We start from the raw sequence: 14,579 nt of genomic DNA, 5'->3' as shown, positions 1-14,579 counted from the left end.
TCGAATCGCTTAGCACACATCAAGGTCGAGTCAAAGCGTTAAGTGCCCTGCCGAATGCAGAAGGTCTTCACTTACTGGAGCTTCCACGGTGTTCGACTCTTGAAGAAGTGGCCAAGTTACCTGGGTGGCAATTACAATGCAACAAACAGTGGCACTGCGACCATATAAATCACACTTAAAAGGCCCCAGTAAACCTCTTTAATGCCCCCCAATTCCTTCCTTGGGATGTGCAGGTTGAGTGGGTGGTAGCTTGGTTTGGGTAGGGCTGACAGCTCAATGCCAAACGGGCATAAACCGCACAAGGAAATTTACGTGGATTTGGCAGAGGATAAGGGAAAATGCACTGCGAATGCAGTTTTCACTTAACGGCAAGTGGCACATAAATTTCAGCAAGGACGCAAATACACTTCACCGGAAACCAGGCGGTCGGTGGGTGGTAAAAACGGGCTGACAGTAGCCGACATTTGCTGATAAGTGGACAAAATGTGCATCGCTCTGATTTGTCGCTTCTTCGCCGCTCTTGGCCAAACAATCTTGGCAAATATTTGGTGGCAAGGGCACTCGAGTCGAGGCACCGTCGAGGTCAACTGGTGCATGAAATTTCGAGGCAGGCAAAGCAGCTGCAAAGCGCAGGCAGCTGCAAAACAGGCAGCCGAAATCAGGCCCAAAAAGACGGTTGAGTTGGCATGAAACGAGGAGAAGAACACTGAGCCAAGCTAAATTATTTCCACTCTGTGGCTAAGCAAATACTCCACCCATAAAGCTATAAAGAGGTTAAACGCTTAATCATCTTCTTTGCAGGTCACAAAGCCATGACGCAGTTTCTGGGCGATTTGCTGGTGTTTTGAGCGCAGCTTCTGAGGCGCCGAATCAGCGTCTGGGTTTTGAAGCACTGCTGCGGTCTCCCCTTCACCCAAAACGACGATGCAGCTCTCCAGCTTACGCCTGGCCATTGCCGGCCTGATACTCCTCCTGTTTGTGCTCCATGTGCTCAGCAAGGAGCAAGGATCGCACTCCCACAAGCGCAGCCACTCGGCGAAGAGATTCTCGCGGGATTCCAACTCGGCCCGCGAACGACGACCGAACATAATCCTCATCCTGACCGATGACCAGGACGTGGAGTTGGGATCGCTGAACTTCATGCCACGCACTCTGCGTCTCCTTAAAGATGGTGGGGCCGAATTCCGTCACGCCTACACCACCACGCCCATGTGCTGTCCGGCGAGGTCCTCGCTGCTCACCGGGATGTATGTGCACAACCACATGGTGTTCACCAACAACGACAACTGCTCCAGTCCCCAGTGGCAGGCCACTCACGAGACGCGATCCTATGCCACGTATCTCTCGAATGCCGGCTACCGCACTGGGTACTTTGGAAAGTATCTGAACAAGTACAACGGCTCCTACATCCCACCTGGCTGGCGGGAGTGGGGCGGGCTGATTATGAACTCCAAGTACTACAATTACAGCATCAACCTGAACGGGCAGAAGATAAAGCACGGTTTCGACTACGCCAAGGACTACTATCCAGATCTGATAGCCAACGACTCGATCGCCTTCCTGCGGTCCTCGAAGCAGCAGAACCAGCGAAAGCCAGTCCTGCTTACCATGAGTTTCCCGGCACCGCACGGTCCGGAGGATTCAGCGCCGCAGTATAGTCATCTGTTCTTCAATGTGACCACTCACCAGTAAGTATATACGCTGCATATATTTTAACACCACCTTATAATGCCATGCTTATCACTCAGCACTCCATCGTACGATCATGCCCCGAATCCGGACAAACAGTGGATCCTGAGGGTCACAGACCCCATGCAGCCCGTGCACAAGCGGTTCACCAATCTGCTGATGACGAAGCGCCTGCAGACCCTCCAAAGTGTCGACGTGGCCGTGGAGCGGGTCTACAACGAGCTAAAGGAACTGGGCGAGCTGGACAACACGTACATTGTGTATACCTCGGACCACGGCTATCATTTGGGCCAGTTTGGCCTAATCAAGGGAAAGAGCTTTCCCTTTGAGTTCGATGTGCGAGTGCCGTTCCTCATCCGCGGTCCAGGTATTCAGGCCTCCAAGGTGTAAGTAATTTGAGTGTAAAGTGCTCTTTGAACTTATGATATTTTTCACCACAGGGTCAATGAGATCGTCCTGAATGTGGACCTGGCACCTACTTTCCTGGACATGGGTGGCGTGCCAACGCCGCAGCACATGGACGGGCGCAGCATACTGCCCCTGCTGTTGAGCAGGAACCGCGCTGTGCGGGACAACTGGCCGGATAGCTTTCTCATCGAAAGTTCCGGCCGCAGGGAGACGGCTGAGCAGATAGCAGAGTCACGGGCCCGTCTTCAAGCCGAGCGGCGAAACATGAAGCTGGTAAACAGTTCGCTGCTTGAAGATTTTCTAGGCGGTGGAGGGGAGAGTACCACCACCATTTCCAGCAGCATCACCGCCGCCAATCTGATGAGCTCAACCACCCAGCAGCAAGAGGATGCGGATGAAGACATAGAAACAGACAACGAAGAGGATGATGCAGAGGGTGACGGTGCCATGGATAGTTCGGCAGCTGCTCTTGAAGAGGACGATCTCGAAGATGCTGCCGTTGAGGAGGGCGACGAGGAGCCGATTGACCAGGAGTTCCACCACAACAACGACCTTCCCCTGGCACCATACATAACCAAGATGATGCGCCTCAATTCGGAGTGCTCCGATCCGGCTCTTCTTAAAAACTGCCTGCCCGGACAGAAGTGGAAGTGCGTGAACGAGGAGGGCCGTTGGCGCAAGCACAAGTGCAAGTTCCATGTAAGTACCTACCTTGTGAGGTTCTCATGTTAATATATTGTTTAGCTGGAATTCAATTAATTATTCGAATTAATTCCAGCTTCAACTAGAGCACCAGTTGGCTACGATGCCCCGAAAGCAATACCAACGCAACTGCGCCTGCTTCACCCCCGATGGAGTGGTCTACACCAAGATCCGTGCCCCATCCGCCGGATTGCACCGCGTAAGCAAGCGGACTCATAATGGTCAAGGCCGGCGGCGAAACAAGCGGGAGGTGTATCACACAGAAATAACCCCCGAAATGGAAGAGCTGCTGGGTCTCCACCTGGTAGTGGATCAACTAGCTGAACGCACGCATCGCAGCAAGCGAGATTTGAGTGGAAGTAGCAACGAGACGATTGCACAGGTCATCCAGCAGATACAGACCACACTGGAGACCCTGGAGCATAAGTTTAACGAGCACGAGCTGCAAGGCTCCAACTCCACCATTAATTCCTTTGAGGGAGGCGAAAAGAATCCGAAGACAGGCGGTCATCGCTGTTTTGTGGATGCGGCCACAGGAAAGGTGAACTGCTCCAATGTGATCTACGACGACGAGAAGTCGTGGCGCACCTCCCGAAACCAAATCGATATGCTGATCAAGCTTCTGAAGGACAAGATTGCCAAGCTGAAGGAGATGAAGAAGCAACTGAGGGAGAGCAACAAGCAGGCGTTGGCCGCTAGTCGAAGAATCGAAAATCGCAGGCGCAATGACCCCACTCTGGAAAGTGGAGTCGGTCCGGAGTTTAACATGAGCTACTTCACCGACATAAGCAGCACGCCAAGGACAAGCGTCGTCGGCCAGAAGGAGGTTTTCGGAGGGTATGGGAATGCCAACGTATTTGATCCCATGGAACAGTCGCAGACGCATCGCTTTGCCCCGCGAGCCGAGTGCTACTGCGAACCTGACGTGGGCGAGAGGTAAGAAAAATCCGTTTAAATTGTATAATTAAACAATATCTAACGTCTAACCTCGTATCCAGCCACGCTGACTCTAAGGAAATGGCCCGCGAGGCGCGCAGAAAACTGAAAGAGGAGCGACAGCGCAAGAAGGAACGTAAGCGCATCAAGAAAGCCCGCCTGGAGAAGGAGTGCCTGTCCGAGAAGATGAACTGCTTCTCGCACGACAACCAGCACTGGCGCACTGCTCCCCTCTGGAACGACAGTCCTTTTTGCTTCTGCATGAATGCCAACAATAATACCTACTCCTGCCTAAGGACTATCAACGCCACTCACGACTTTCTGTACTGCGAGTTTACCACTGGCCTCATAACCTTCTACAACCTGACCATTGGTAAGATCCCCAACTAAAAAATATACTTGAAAAAAACATATTATGGTAAAATGTGTGCAAGGACAATTTACAAAGAACACTTTAAGTTAAAAATAATATAAAATACAATTTTTAAATTTAGATCAAAATAATATTGTATTATTATATTTCTTGTGTAGACCGCTTCGAAACTACAAATCGCGCAGCAAGTCTAACGCCTGGAGAGAGATCTCACATGCACGATGCTCTGGCTCAGTTGAAGGGTTGTCGAGGACGCAACTGCAGCATCCGCCGACACCAGTCCCACCTGGAGAGCGGATCCAGTGCTGCACAACTGCCCATCAATCAAGTGCACCGAAACAACAAACGAAAGCACTGTAAGGCTCTCAGCATGAAGAGTTTACTTAGCATTAGTTATTTCCTGTTCCTCCCTTGTTTCAGCTCCCCTCGCGGGAACAGTGGGCAACTTTGGCTTCGTAGGCCCACGCCTGGACGTGGACGGAGTGCCGCCGATGAAGCGGCGTAAGCTATCCAAATACAACCGGTAAGTGAAGTCGGTCAGAGCTAGTGGAACCAAGGGTCTAACTCCCTCTCCTAACTACTTCCAGATTGACTGGTTCGCAACAGACGCAACTGAAGCGGCGTCCCTGGAAGCAGCAGCCCCTCCAGCAGTCCCCGAGATTCTTGCCCACACATTCTGTGACCCCAGCAGAGGCCTAATGATAAAGCTGGATCGAGTGAACACCACACATATCCTATGCGTACCTTTCGTACCTTGCTTGCCTGCCTGCCTGCTCCTGTTATTTGATTCTACCCATTTGATTTCTTTATACATAAATAAGACTGTGTTTTAATATATCTACTTACGTTAGTTTTGTTTAACCGAACTGTGTGTAGTCCAGTCCCTGCTGCATTTGGCTTGCAATATTTATATAGTTAGAGCTGGACGTTTGAATCAGCTCATAGGCCACCTAATTTGTACATAAATTTAGTACCGAAATTCTACGTAAACTAAATAAATTATTTAGCAAATTGGTTAAAAGTTAAATTAGTTGAGCATACATAGCAAAGAATTCAATTAATTCTAGAATCCAGATGAAGTTGTATTTATTGGCCAATGCTAAAGGATCAGTGTTAATGTGTATTAGATAACTAAAACCGTATTTATGCCGAACTAGATACGTTATAATTGTTAAGAACCCCACCCGAATTCCCAAAGACGTTATGTAGCAGCCCCGCTTGAAAACGAACAAAAATATTGTATCTGCCACGTTATTAATGTCATAAAATTAACTACAAATTAATATATAAATTCAATTATTTGAAAAAAGCATCAAAAAAGCTGCAAATAATAAACTTTTATCACAAATATTGAAGTTTTATTTTACATTTTCGGAAAAATGTGTTAAAGCTGACTGCCAGAATATACATTTCTTATTGATTAGTAAACTCGACGAATTCATATTTTATTTCCATATTTTATGTTATGGATATTCCCGAAGTGTGCGTTCAATTGTTTTTTATAAAATTAAAGGCACATACTTTTGGGCTGAGACAACCGTTATTCTTTTTTAATTTGTAGAAAGTATAAAAATGTTCTAGGTAATTTTTTACCCATAGACATACATCTTCAGAAATTAAGAACAAAAATAAGCCATTCCGACCTGGTTATAAAACGTAATCTTTATAGCTTAAAATCATTCGTTAGCCCTAGTCATCAACTAATAAGAAATGAGACCATAAGTCTTTAATTCTCCTTCTAATTCGGAAATTACGTTTACCCATTACCGGTTATCAGAACCTCAATCAAAACATTTTATTTTTTTATTTTATGTATACATCTTTTGTTTTGGCTATCGCATACCACTGTTTAACATTATTTACTGCGAACGTTCCTCTAGTATATTTGGTTCAAGAGCTTGGGTTCAAGTGATAATATTGCCTATCAGGCAAGCATATTAGAGATTACCTGTTCCGTTTGTTGTTAAGCCTTTAGCCCCACGCTCTGCAACAATTTAAGGTGTGTGCACTCCCCTGAGATAGTCTTGATAACATATAGAGACGGATAGCGACGGATTGGATGGTGGCCCGATAAGGGGAGATCCGTTGGAAGCAGACAGGTGGCATGGTTTTCGGGGTCGGGGTCTATCAGTATCAGTATCATCAGCATCATCGGGATCGGCATCGGTGACAGCAGATGAAAATAAGATCACCCGATGGCGCTAATTAAGCCACTGAGATGTTTTCATCTGCTGTCCGGTATGTTTACCGCCTGGCAAATTCACACTTGACACTTGACGCGCTAATTTCCGCTGCAATCCGGCCGTTGGGGATCGGTGGGGGGCCTGATGTTGGGCTGGCTGCCAGTTTGGCTCGAACGGAGAGCATTCGGTTATCTCAGTTATCACAAAACAGAGAGATAGTGGATCGGTGGGAAAGAGCAGCGGGGCCAACTCGAAACCGGTCTGCGCGTTTTGTGAAGATATCGTGTTAAAAATGTACGCAAGCACCAAAGTTATCAGCTGCAAATTGTATTTATTGTGGCTATGCGACAAAACCAGACGATCACATGATGAACACAGACCTGGCAACAAGGCCTCGTTCATAAGTCCACCGCACTTTACGATTCGCAAACTACTGCTGAGATATCGTGCTGAAATTTCACAATGACGAGAATCAATATTGCTCTTCAAACGGGGCCTGCCTGCAATCTGATGGGGGAACTTTATGCCCAGGCACGTATTCCGCTTTATGGTGGGTATTCTAAAAAAATTCGTGAAAGCAATTAAACTTCAGAATTCAACCCAGTTTGAAATGCCAGAAATATGTTTGCAACACGTTTAAACAGCTTGTTCTGGATCTTGGAAGCGTAGTTAAATTACTGAGACATCCAATCTAACTGGCAATCCAGAATAAATATAATCAAGTTTTGGGGAGTAATTTTACTAATCATGTGCATATTTCTTAACCTTTAAATTTGTAAAAATTTTTTTAAATCTTGATTTATTAAAAATAAGTACAGATCTTTTTATATTTCTTTATAACTTTTTATCTCATTTATACTATTCTTATAGTTGTACTACTTCCACAAACAAGTCCAGTCAAACCTGAACAAACTGGATTTAAGCTTTAATGAAGGTTAATATACTTATACTTTTTATATACCCCAATTTTTACAATTTTCCTAATTAAAAAAACATTTAAAAGGTAACTTATTATTATCGAACTTTCTAACATGTTATTAGTGTGCTCTGAGATAAGAGAATTTATTAATTAACTTATTAATTTGAGTAAATTCCAAATAATATAGATTGACTTCAATAGATTTCACCTCTTTGGTATCCCTATCGTCAAACGCCGCGTTAACAAAATTTTAACGATTTAAAAAGTGTGGCCAGAATAATAGTTAAAATTGGAACAGGAGGTCGTTGGAAGGTTGTCATATTTGGACTCAATGGTTCATAGACATGGAAACATTTATAACTAAAGTGGCAAAAAACCAACAGCATCAGGACGAATGATTAACCGTTTATGACCAAATATTTAATAAAGAAACCAAAGAAGAAATAAGACTGATTTTAAAAGACAACGACTTTCAAAACCATTTAATAAAAACATTAATAAAAAGACACCCAAAAATTGAACAAGAACAAAATGTCCAGAATCTACACAATTCATGACCGTAACATATGTACCAAGATTACTAAAGGCCTTAAAAACTAAATGTTACAATAAAGAAAAAACAAGAAAGGAAAGCTAACTTCGGGCGGTGCCGAAGTTGATATACCCTTGCAGAATATTCTGTAAATTATATTCTCCAAAATTATTCATATGATGCATTCTTATTACTCATAAAAAGTCCCAACTTCCTAACTTTAAGAACACCAAAGTTATGACATTTCCAATCGTTCAGTTATATGGCAGCTATAAGATATAGTCGGCCGATCCTTTTGAAATTTGGTAGGTCGGATTAATTGGCCAAAAATAAAACCCATAGAAAATCCCAACTTTCTAAATTTACAAACACCAATGTTATGGCATTTCCGATCAATCAGTTATATGGCGGCTATAGGATATAGTCGGCCGATCCTTATGAAATTTGGTAGGTCGGATTCATTGGCCAAATATAAAACCCATAGAAAATTCCAACTTCCTAACTTTACAAACACCAAAGTTATGGCATTTCCGATCAATCAGTTATATGGCAGCTATAGGATATAGTCGGCCGATCCCGGCCGTTCCGACTTATATACTGCGTGCAAAAGAAAGAAGGCTGTGTGCAAAGTTTCAACTCGATATCTTTAAAACTGAGAGACTAGTTCGCGTAGAAACAGACAGACGGACAGACAGACGGACAGACAGACGGACAGACAGACGGACAGACGGACAGACGGACATGGCTATATCAACTCAGGAGGTGATCCTGATCAAGAATATATATACTTTATAGGGTCGGAGATGCCTCCTTCACTGCGTTGCACACTTTTGACCAAAATTATAATACCCTCTGCAAGGGTATAATAAAAATAGGACATAGGCCCAACAACACCCTTCGACCAATGTTTATTAAAAACAAGTCCAAAATATAAATGTCTGACAAAAACAATGGAGTCGAAAATGAAAAATGTGAAAGCATAAATGTAGGGACAACGATCTAAACTATAAACTCGACTATCACAACACATATCAGATTTCAGATTAAGACACCAGCAAATACATAAAAAACAGCACTTAACAGCAGCAAATATTTTGGAGCAAGAACAACAATACAGAAAACGATTTACCATAAAAATGTTACATAAAATAAACACACCCACAAACGGCAAAACATTAAAATAAAATTGTTAAATATAAATTGGTTTTACTTTCACTATTTTTACAGTTTATGTCTACATAAATACATATACAATAATTAGATCAAAGTTCTGCTGGGCAGTCTACAATCTAGGCGTCCTTCTTGGGGTGTGCTTCGAGCAGTTTTTGGGTCACCTGCCGCAGGATCTGCAGCTGCTGCTCGTAGTTGTGGACCGTGGCCAGCTCCTCGGCGTGGTTGTGGTGTGGCGGGTGATCGTGGTCGTGCTCATGGTCGTGGGCGTGGCCCGAGCCCGACCTGGTCTCAGTCTCATGGTGATCGTCTGTGTGGCTGGACGATGAGCAGCTGCTGTGACTGTGGCTGTGTCCATGTCCATCACCGGAAGCTGCAAACGAAAGAATGGTACACAGTTAGTAACACAATTAACTGGCGTTAATCTGAGGTAAAACACTCTAAACTGAAAAGTAAGCCAATCCTTATCTGGTTGACCCTATTTCCTCATTGTTATTTACACACGGTTTCCCGCCGATTGCTAAACTCTTTTCGTAATAGAAGCAGAAGTCGTTACCATTGGAACGCATTTCAATCACCCCGATCTAAGCCATGATTTACGAGCGTTTTGGCCGTCCTTATCTTGCCCATATATTTACTTATCCGACTTTCGGTTAATCACATATTGGTGGCGTAAACATTTCTTTTCTGAAATAAATCCCCTGCTCATCTCTCCAAATTAATTTGTGGTTTTTACGGTACTTTTTCGAATGGACAAGCCCCAGATTTTCGCGATGACTTCATGGCAGGGACGGGATTTTTATTTCACCTGTTTGCTAGGTACACAGACAAACAGATTTATATGTCGGTATGCAAAATCAACCGCAGCAAGGTCTCTTACAAGGTCAACCACGCAGCTTCCAGCGGATCAGTCATATAGAACCTGTTCCCAATTCACCCGAATCGATTCCGGTTAAAGAATCTCATCTGACAGCCCGACGACTAATTATCCCTAAGCCTAAACAAATTATCAGTGAATGCACTAACCTAACAGGCAAAAGTGTCTGATTTCAAAGGGTCTGAAAATGTAATAAGTATATACATGTAAATGAAGTTTGCCTAGTATTTGCATATACCTACTGTTAATTTGACACTAATTATCCAGGAAAGTAAATTTTAATATTGAGAGACAAACACGAACGTGATTCTGGTGAAAAAAAGTAAAATTTTCCGCGAACAGAGAAAATTAAATGTATTTCGCCGGGACCAAAAGGTAATATTAATGTTCCTTTTTCTTTTTTAAGGATAAAAAATAACGATAAAAAATAATGGTTTTTTTTAGTGATTCATTTTCGATTTAAAATATTACTTAAAGTCTTTCTGTGCGGAATTATAATATGATAATCTTACAAGAAATGATTAATTATCATTTGCACTCTATCAACCATTATGGTCCCAGCTTTTTTATTTTAATTATTCTGTCATGAATGTTCACAAGCTCTGGTCTTTCTCGTTTAAAAATTACTAAACAAAATCAAATAAAAACCGATCATTATGAAAGATTTTCCCTGGCGGATTTCAGTATGTGGCATTTCGGTAGCAATCTAAAGTTAATAAGAATACTCACTCAACTGCTGCAGGCCAAACATGACGAGGAAGCCAACGAAGAGGGCCAAATAGGCGCGCAGACCGGAGCGATTCTTCGAGAGGATCTCGAAGAACACCACGTAGATGAGCGTGCCGCAGGCGAATCCCTGCAGAATGGCCGACACCAGACTCGGTCCGGTCGTCTCCTGGCCATGGTTGATCAGGATTCCGATGCCGATGCCCAGCGGACTGACCACGGCGAAGGTCAGCACATAGACGATAGCCAGCGTCATCCTGGTGCGGGCCACGATCAGCTCGACGCCCACGCAGAAGGCCAGAACCAGTTTGTGGGCGGACACGGCGCCGAACATGAACCACACGGAACTGGCGGAGCTCTCCAGGCCAATGGCCATGCCCTCGAAGAGCTCGTGCAGCGACAGGGCGGACACGATGAAGAGTCCGCGCAGCGAGGATGCCAGCATGTCGCCGGCGGAGGCGTCATCCGCGATCACTGGAAGGTGGCTGTGGCCATGTCCGTGACCATGACTGTGACCGTGACCATTCGTCTGGTGCTGTGGCTTGGAGGAGGCGAACTTCTGCTGCTCCAGATCGCTCTGCAGGAGATTCTGCACCGAGAGTGTTCCGAGTTCGGCGGTCCCTTGCAAAGGCGCCGGTGGTGCAGTGGGTGTGGTGCCCTCGGTGGGTTTCAGCAGGTGGCTATTCCGGATGCTGTGACCCCGCTCGAAGGCGGCACCCGCCTCGTCCTTCTGGTGGTGGTGGACATACGTGTGCATGGCCTCCTCGATGAAGTACATGAGGAAGAAACCACAGCACATGAGCAGCTCTGCCAGCGGAAAAGTGAGCTCCCCGATTATGCCGCACTCCTGTAGCTCCTCGACCACCTCCTGCACTTCGGGCAGCAGATGGAGGAAGGTGGTGGCTAGCAGGACACCGCCTCCAAAGTACAGCAGGCACTTCACAACAATCGCGGATCGGGCATTCGTCTGGTTCTCCGTCCAGCGGTAGCAGCGGTTCAGCAGGAAGGGAATAGAACCGCAGATGGTGCTGGCGCAGAAAAGCACCACCATGGCGGTGACCTTGGCCACCAGCACCCCACTCACATCTTCATCCTCCTCATCGTGGTCGTGGTCGTGATCGTGATCGTCGTGATCCTCCCCATCTTGACGTGATGCCCAGCGGCTGGCGGGCTCATCGATTTGCAGGAAGCACTTTAGAAAATTATTCACTTGCGTTTGATTCATGTTGTTCGCTGGCGTTTTTGTTTTGTTTCGATTTGGCTTCGGTTTGTTTGGTTTTCCAGTGATCTCTCGAACCAGCTACACACTCCACACTCGGCAGCTCGCCTCCTCTCTGCCCACTTGTGGCCAAAATAAAACAACTCTCTTGGCTAAAACGGTTCCAGCAGCATGTGTTGCGTTTGGAATCTCAATCGGCTGGGTTGTGGGTTGGGCTCATCTGGTTGGGCTGGGTTCTGCACTTGCATACCGCTTGAGTTTCCCTTTTTTCAGCCACTTTTCATTCACTTCGGTTGAGTTAAGAGCCTGCTAATTGGTAGTACTGGTTGGTTTGGATTGGATTGGTTTGCGTTGCGTTGGGTTGGGTTTCTATATTTTTTTAACTGCGCACAGGTGTTGAACGCTTGAGGCGGCCTCGCAGACTGACGGAGTCGGGACTTGGCAGTTCGCTTGAATATCTTGCGCGGGCTTCACGCTCTTGCCGCTGCTCCCAGTGCTCCACTGCTCCCACTAACGAAGACCAGACGTGAGCAGCAGGTTAAGCAGGTAAGAAACCGCTCCTAAAGCTCGCTCTCCCACTCGCGAGCGTTCACCTGTGTACCGCTGTTCGTTTGGCAATAGCGCTAATTTTCTTCGGGCCCAGCATAAGGCGTTCATACATATACACAGCACTGATACAATGCACAAAGGCCAGAGCAATTGAGTAATTGCATCCGTTCACTTTGGCCAGCATTAAAAGGCGCCTGACCTTAGCCAAGATGTGGGATCGCGACTTTTACTTTGCCTCCAATTTGTGGCCGGAAGCAAAAGCTCTCTGTTCTCACAGCTGTGGTTTGCGTCCCGACTAAGTAGTAGTAATACAAATTACTAACGGTTTTCGGTATTAGCCTTATCCAGAGTTGCCACAACTTCCTGTTAAACAAAATTATAGAATAACAAATAAAAGAAAGATATGAACTAAACTTAAATGAATTAATAAAGTCGATTAAGTTTTCCAGATATTAAACCGTTTACACTTTTCAATAGAAAATTCGCTGGGGAATACCAATTTGAGCTATAATATAAATCTGTTCAAGGGAGAATTAATTCGACTAACTTCTGAAAATACGTACGGTATTTTCAGTAATTGTCTATCTAAATATAAGCATAGATAGTCAAAACCACTAAGCTTTACAAACGTTTTCGAGATATAAATTTCTAAACCGCCGAGTTCCTAGTTGAAATGGGTGGAGTAATAGATTGGAATTTCGACGTGGTTTTTTCTATTGCTAATAGGTAGAAACTGTAAAATAACTGTTATAACGGCAACATTGCCTACGTCAAAACAGTGTGCAAATCCAATGACGTGAAACAAGGCGCCTGCAGTTCACTCGTGCTTGTGAAATGAGCAAGTAAGTTCAGATGGGAGCGTGGTCAGATCGTGAGGCGTCTGTTAGAGACACATGATCTATCAATTAGTAAAATCAACCGCACCGTAATTGGTCTAATTCTTTTGTTTTTTCTGCAAAGCCTATTAATTTGTCATAATTTATTTAACAATAAATATTTCCATTAATTAGCCTAAGTAGCGTTCCATGTATGGTTAAAACACATTTTTTTTCAATAATTTCTCATTTATTTTGGTTTCAATTTTTTCTTGTTTTTTTTATTTTCATATTTTTTTGTTCTTTTGTTGTTTTTCTCCTTGGTTTGCTTACATCGTTTAATGTTATCATTTTTTGTTGTTGTTATTCTTATACATTAATAATAAATCATTTTTACACAATATTTCTGTTGTTATTGTTGTTTCGCGCTTGTAACCGATATAATGCCTACAACACACCAGTTGGAAAATATTTCTGGGACTTCTTCACACGCGTTATTCTTTCGATCTATTAGAATTAAATTTGTTCGATTTACTTTTGTTTTAAAACTGCTTTGCCGCAGTTAACAATGTTAACTGCTATACCTGCAAATAGCAAAAGGCCTGCGTGCACTGCTTGCTTGCCAACCATTAAACGCTTTATTTTTGTTATCTTCGATCTGCTCCGCTCTGCTCTTTTTGTGTCGCAAATATGTAAATTTCCTTTCTTGAATATATAAATCATCAATGCATGGGTTATTTTGTGTTTTTGTTTATCAACATTTAAAGTACATTATGTATGTATAATTTGTTATATTTTACTTTATATAAACTAGTGCGGTTTTGTTGGTTTTCGGATTCCTTTTTCGTCATAGAAATATCAATTTTAGCGTAATTTGTTTGTGTATCTTTAATATTTTATATATAATACAAATGAGTTTTTTAACTATACAGGAAATTTGGGGTTATTTTATATGCAATGTTATTCATGTAAAATTTGAAATTTGATTTGCTGTTTTTTAAGGTTTTTTTCCTGGTTTTATATGCTAGCAAGATTGCAAAAAAACACGATAAATTTGCCTTGTTCTTGTATAGTTAATGCTATTTTTGTTTTTTTTCTTGTAATATGTATATTTGTAATAAGTATAAAAAATTTGTTTAAAATATATATTCCATACGATTTATTCATTTTAGCATTACTTTTCACGTTTCATGGAGGAGTGTAGAGGAAAACAAATTCGTTCAGAGTCGGAGATGTGTGTTTGGGAAGGGAGAAGTGGGAAGAATAGCTGCAGGCAACTTTCTTAGTAGTTTAGTGCTCATATCACGTAATATCAAAGAAATGGCTCAGTACATTAGTATTTACCTATCAGGTAATAGATCTGTGCGGAAACTTTGGGAGTTCCCTAACAAATTTATTCCACTAACTTCGCACATTATAAACGAAAAATTACCTAAGAAACGATCCAAAAAATAAATGCTCCAAATTAATTTGACTACCAA

At 43.6% G+C, this 14,579-nt stretch overlaps 2 protein-coding genes across 2 annotated transcripts in view; one reads left to right on the top strand and one right to left on the bottom strand.

Annotated features, from left to right (window-relative positions):
* LOC108052521 (extracellular sulfatase SULF-1 homolog) overlaps positions 1-5,460 on the top strand; it is a 34,193-nt gene extending 28,733 nt beyond the window's left edge. Inside the window, exons 3-10 of the mRNA XM_017134924.2 lie at positions 802-1,688; positions 1,749-2,075; positions 2,130-2,796; positions 2,876-3,735; positions 3,798-4,108; positions 4,267-4,464; positions 4,529-4,631; positions 4,696-5,460. Of these exons, the coding sequence (XP_016990413.2) occupies positions 925-1,688; positions 1,749-2,075; positions 2,130-2,796; positions 2,876-3,735; positions 3,798-4,108; positions 4,267-4,464; positions 4,529-4,631; positions 4,696-4,807 (3,342 nt within the window). The 5' untranslated portion in view covers positions 802-924 and the 3' untranslated portion in view covers positions 4,808-5,460. The remainder of the gene's footprint in view (positions 1-801; positions 1,689-1,748; positions 2,076-2,129; positions 2,797-2,875; positions 3,736-3,797; positions 4,109-4,266; positions 4,465-4,528; positions 4,632-4,695) is intronic.
* A 3,468-nt stretch (positions 5,461-8,928) lies between these two features.
* LOC108052526 (zinc transporter ZIP1) lies at positions 8,929-12,630 on the bottom strand. Its single transcript, XM_017134930.2, has 2 exons — positions 10,519-12,630; positions 8,929-9,285 (listed from the first exon to the last, which is right to left on the bottom strand). The coding sequence occupies exons 1-2, from the start codon at positions 11,738-11,740 to the stop codon at positions 9,032-9,034; spliced, it is 1,476 nt and encodes a 491-aa protein (XP_016990419.2). The 5' UTR covers positions 11,741-12,630; the 3' UTR covers positions 8,929-9,031.
* Positions 12,631-14,579: the final 1,949 nt, after the last annotated feature.

The sequence above is a fragment of the Drosophila rhopaloa genome, unplaced genomic scaffold (genome assembly GCF_018152115.1).
Source record: "Drosophila rhopaloa isolate 14029-0021.01 unplaced genomic scaffold, ASM1815211v1 contig_155, whole genome shotgun sequence".
Classification (NCBI taxonomy): Eukaryota; Metazoa; Arthropoda; class Insecta; order Diptera; family Drosophilidae; genus Drosophila; species Drosophila rhopaloa.
Note: the sequence above shows the minus strand (reverse complement) of the source record. Positions and strands in the feature narration are given on the sequence as shown.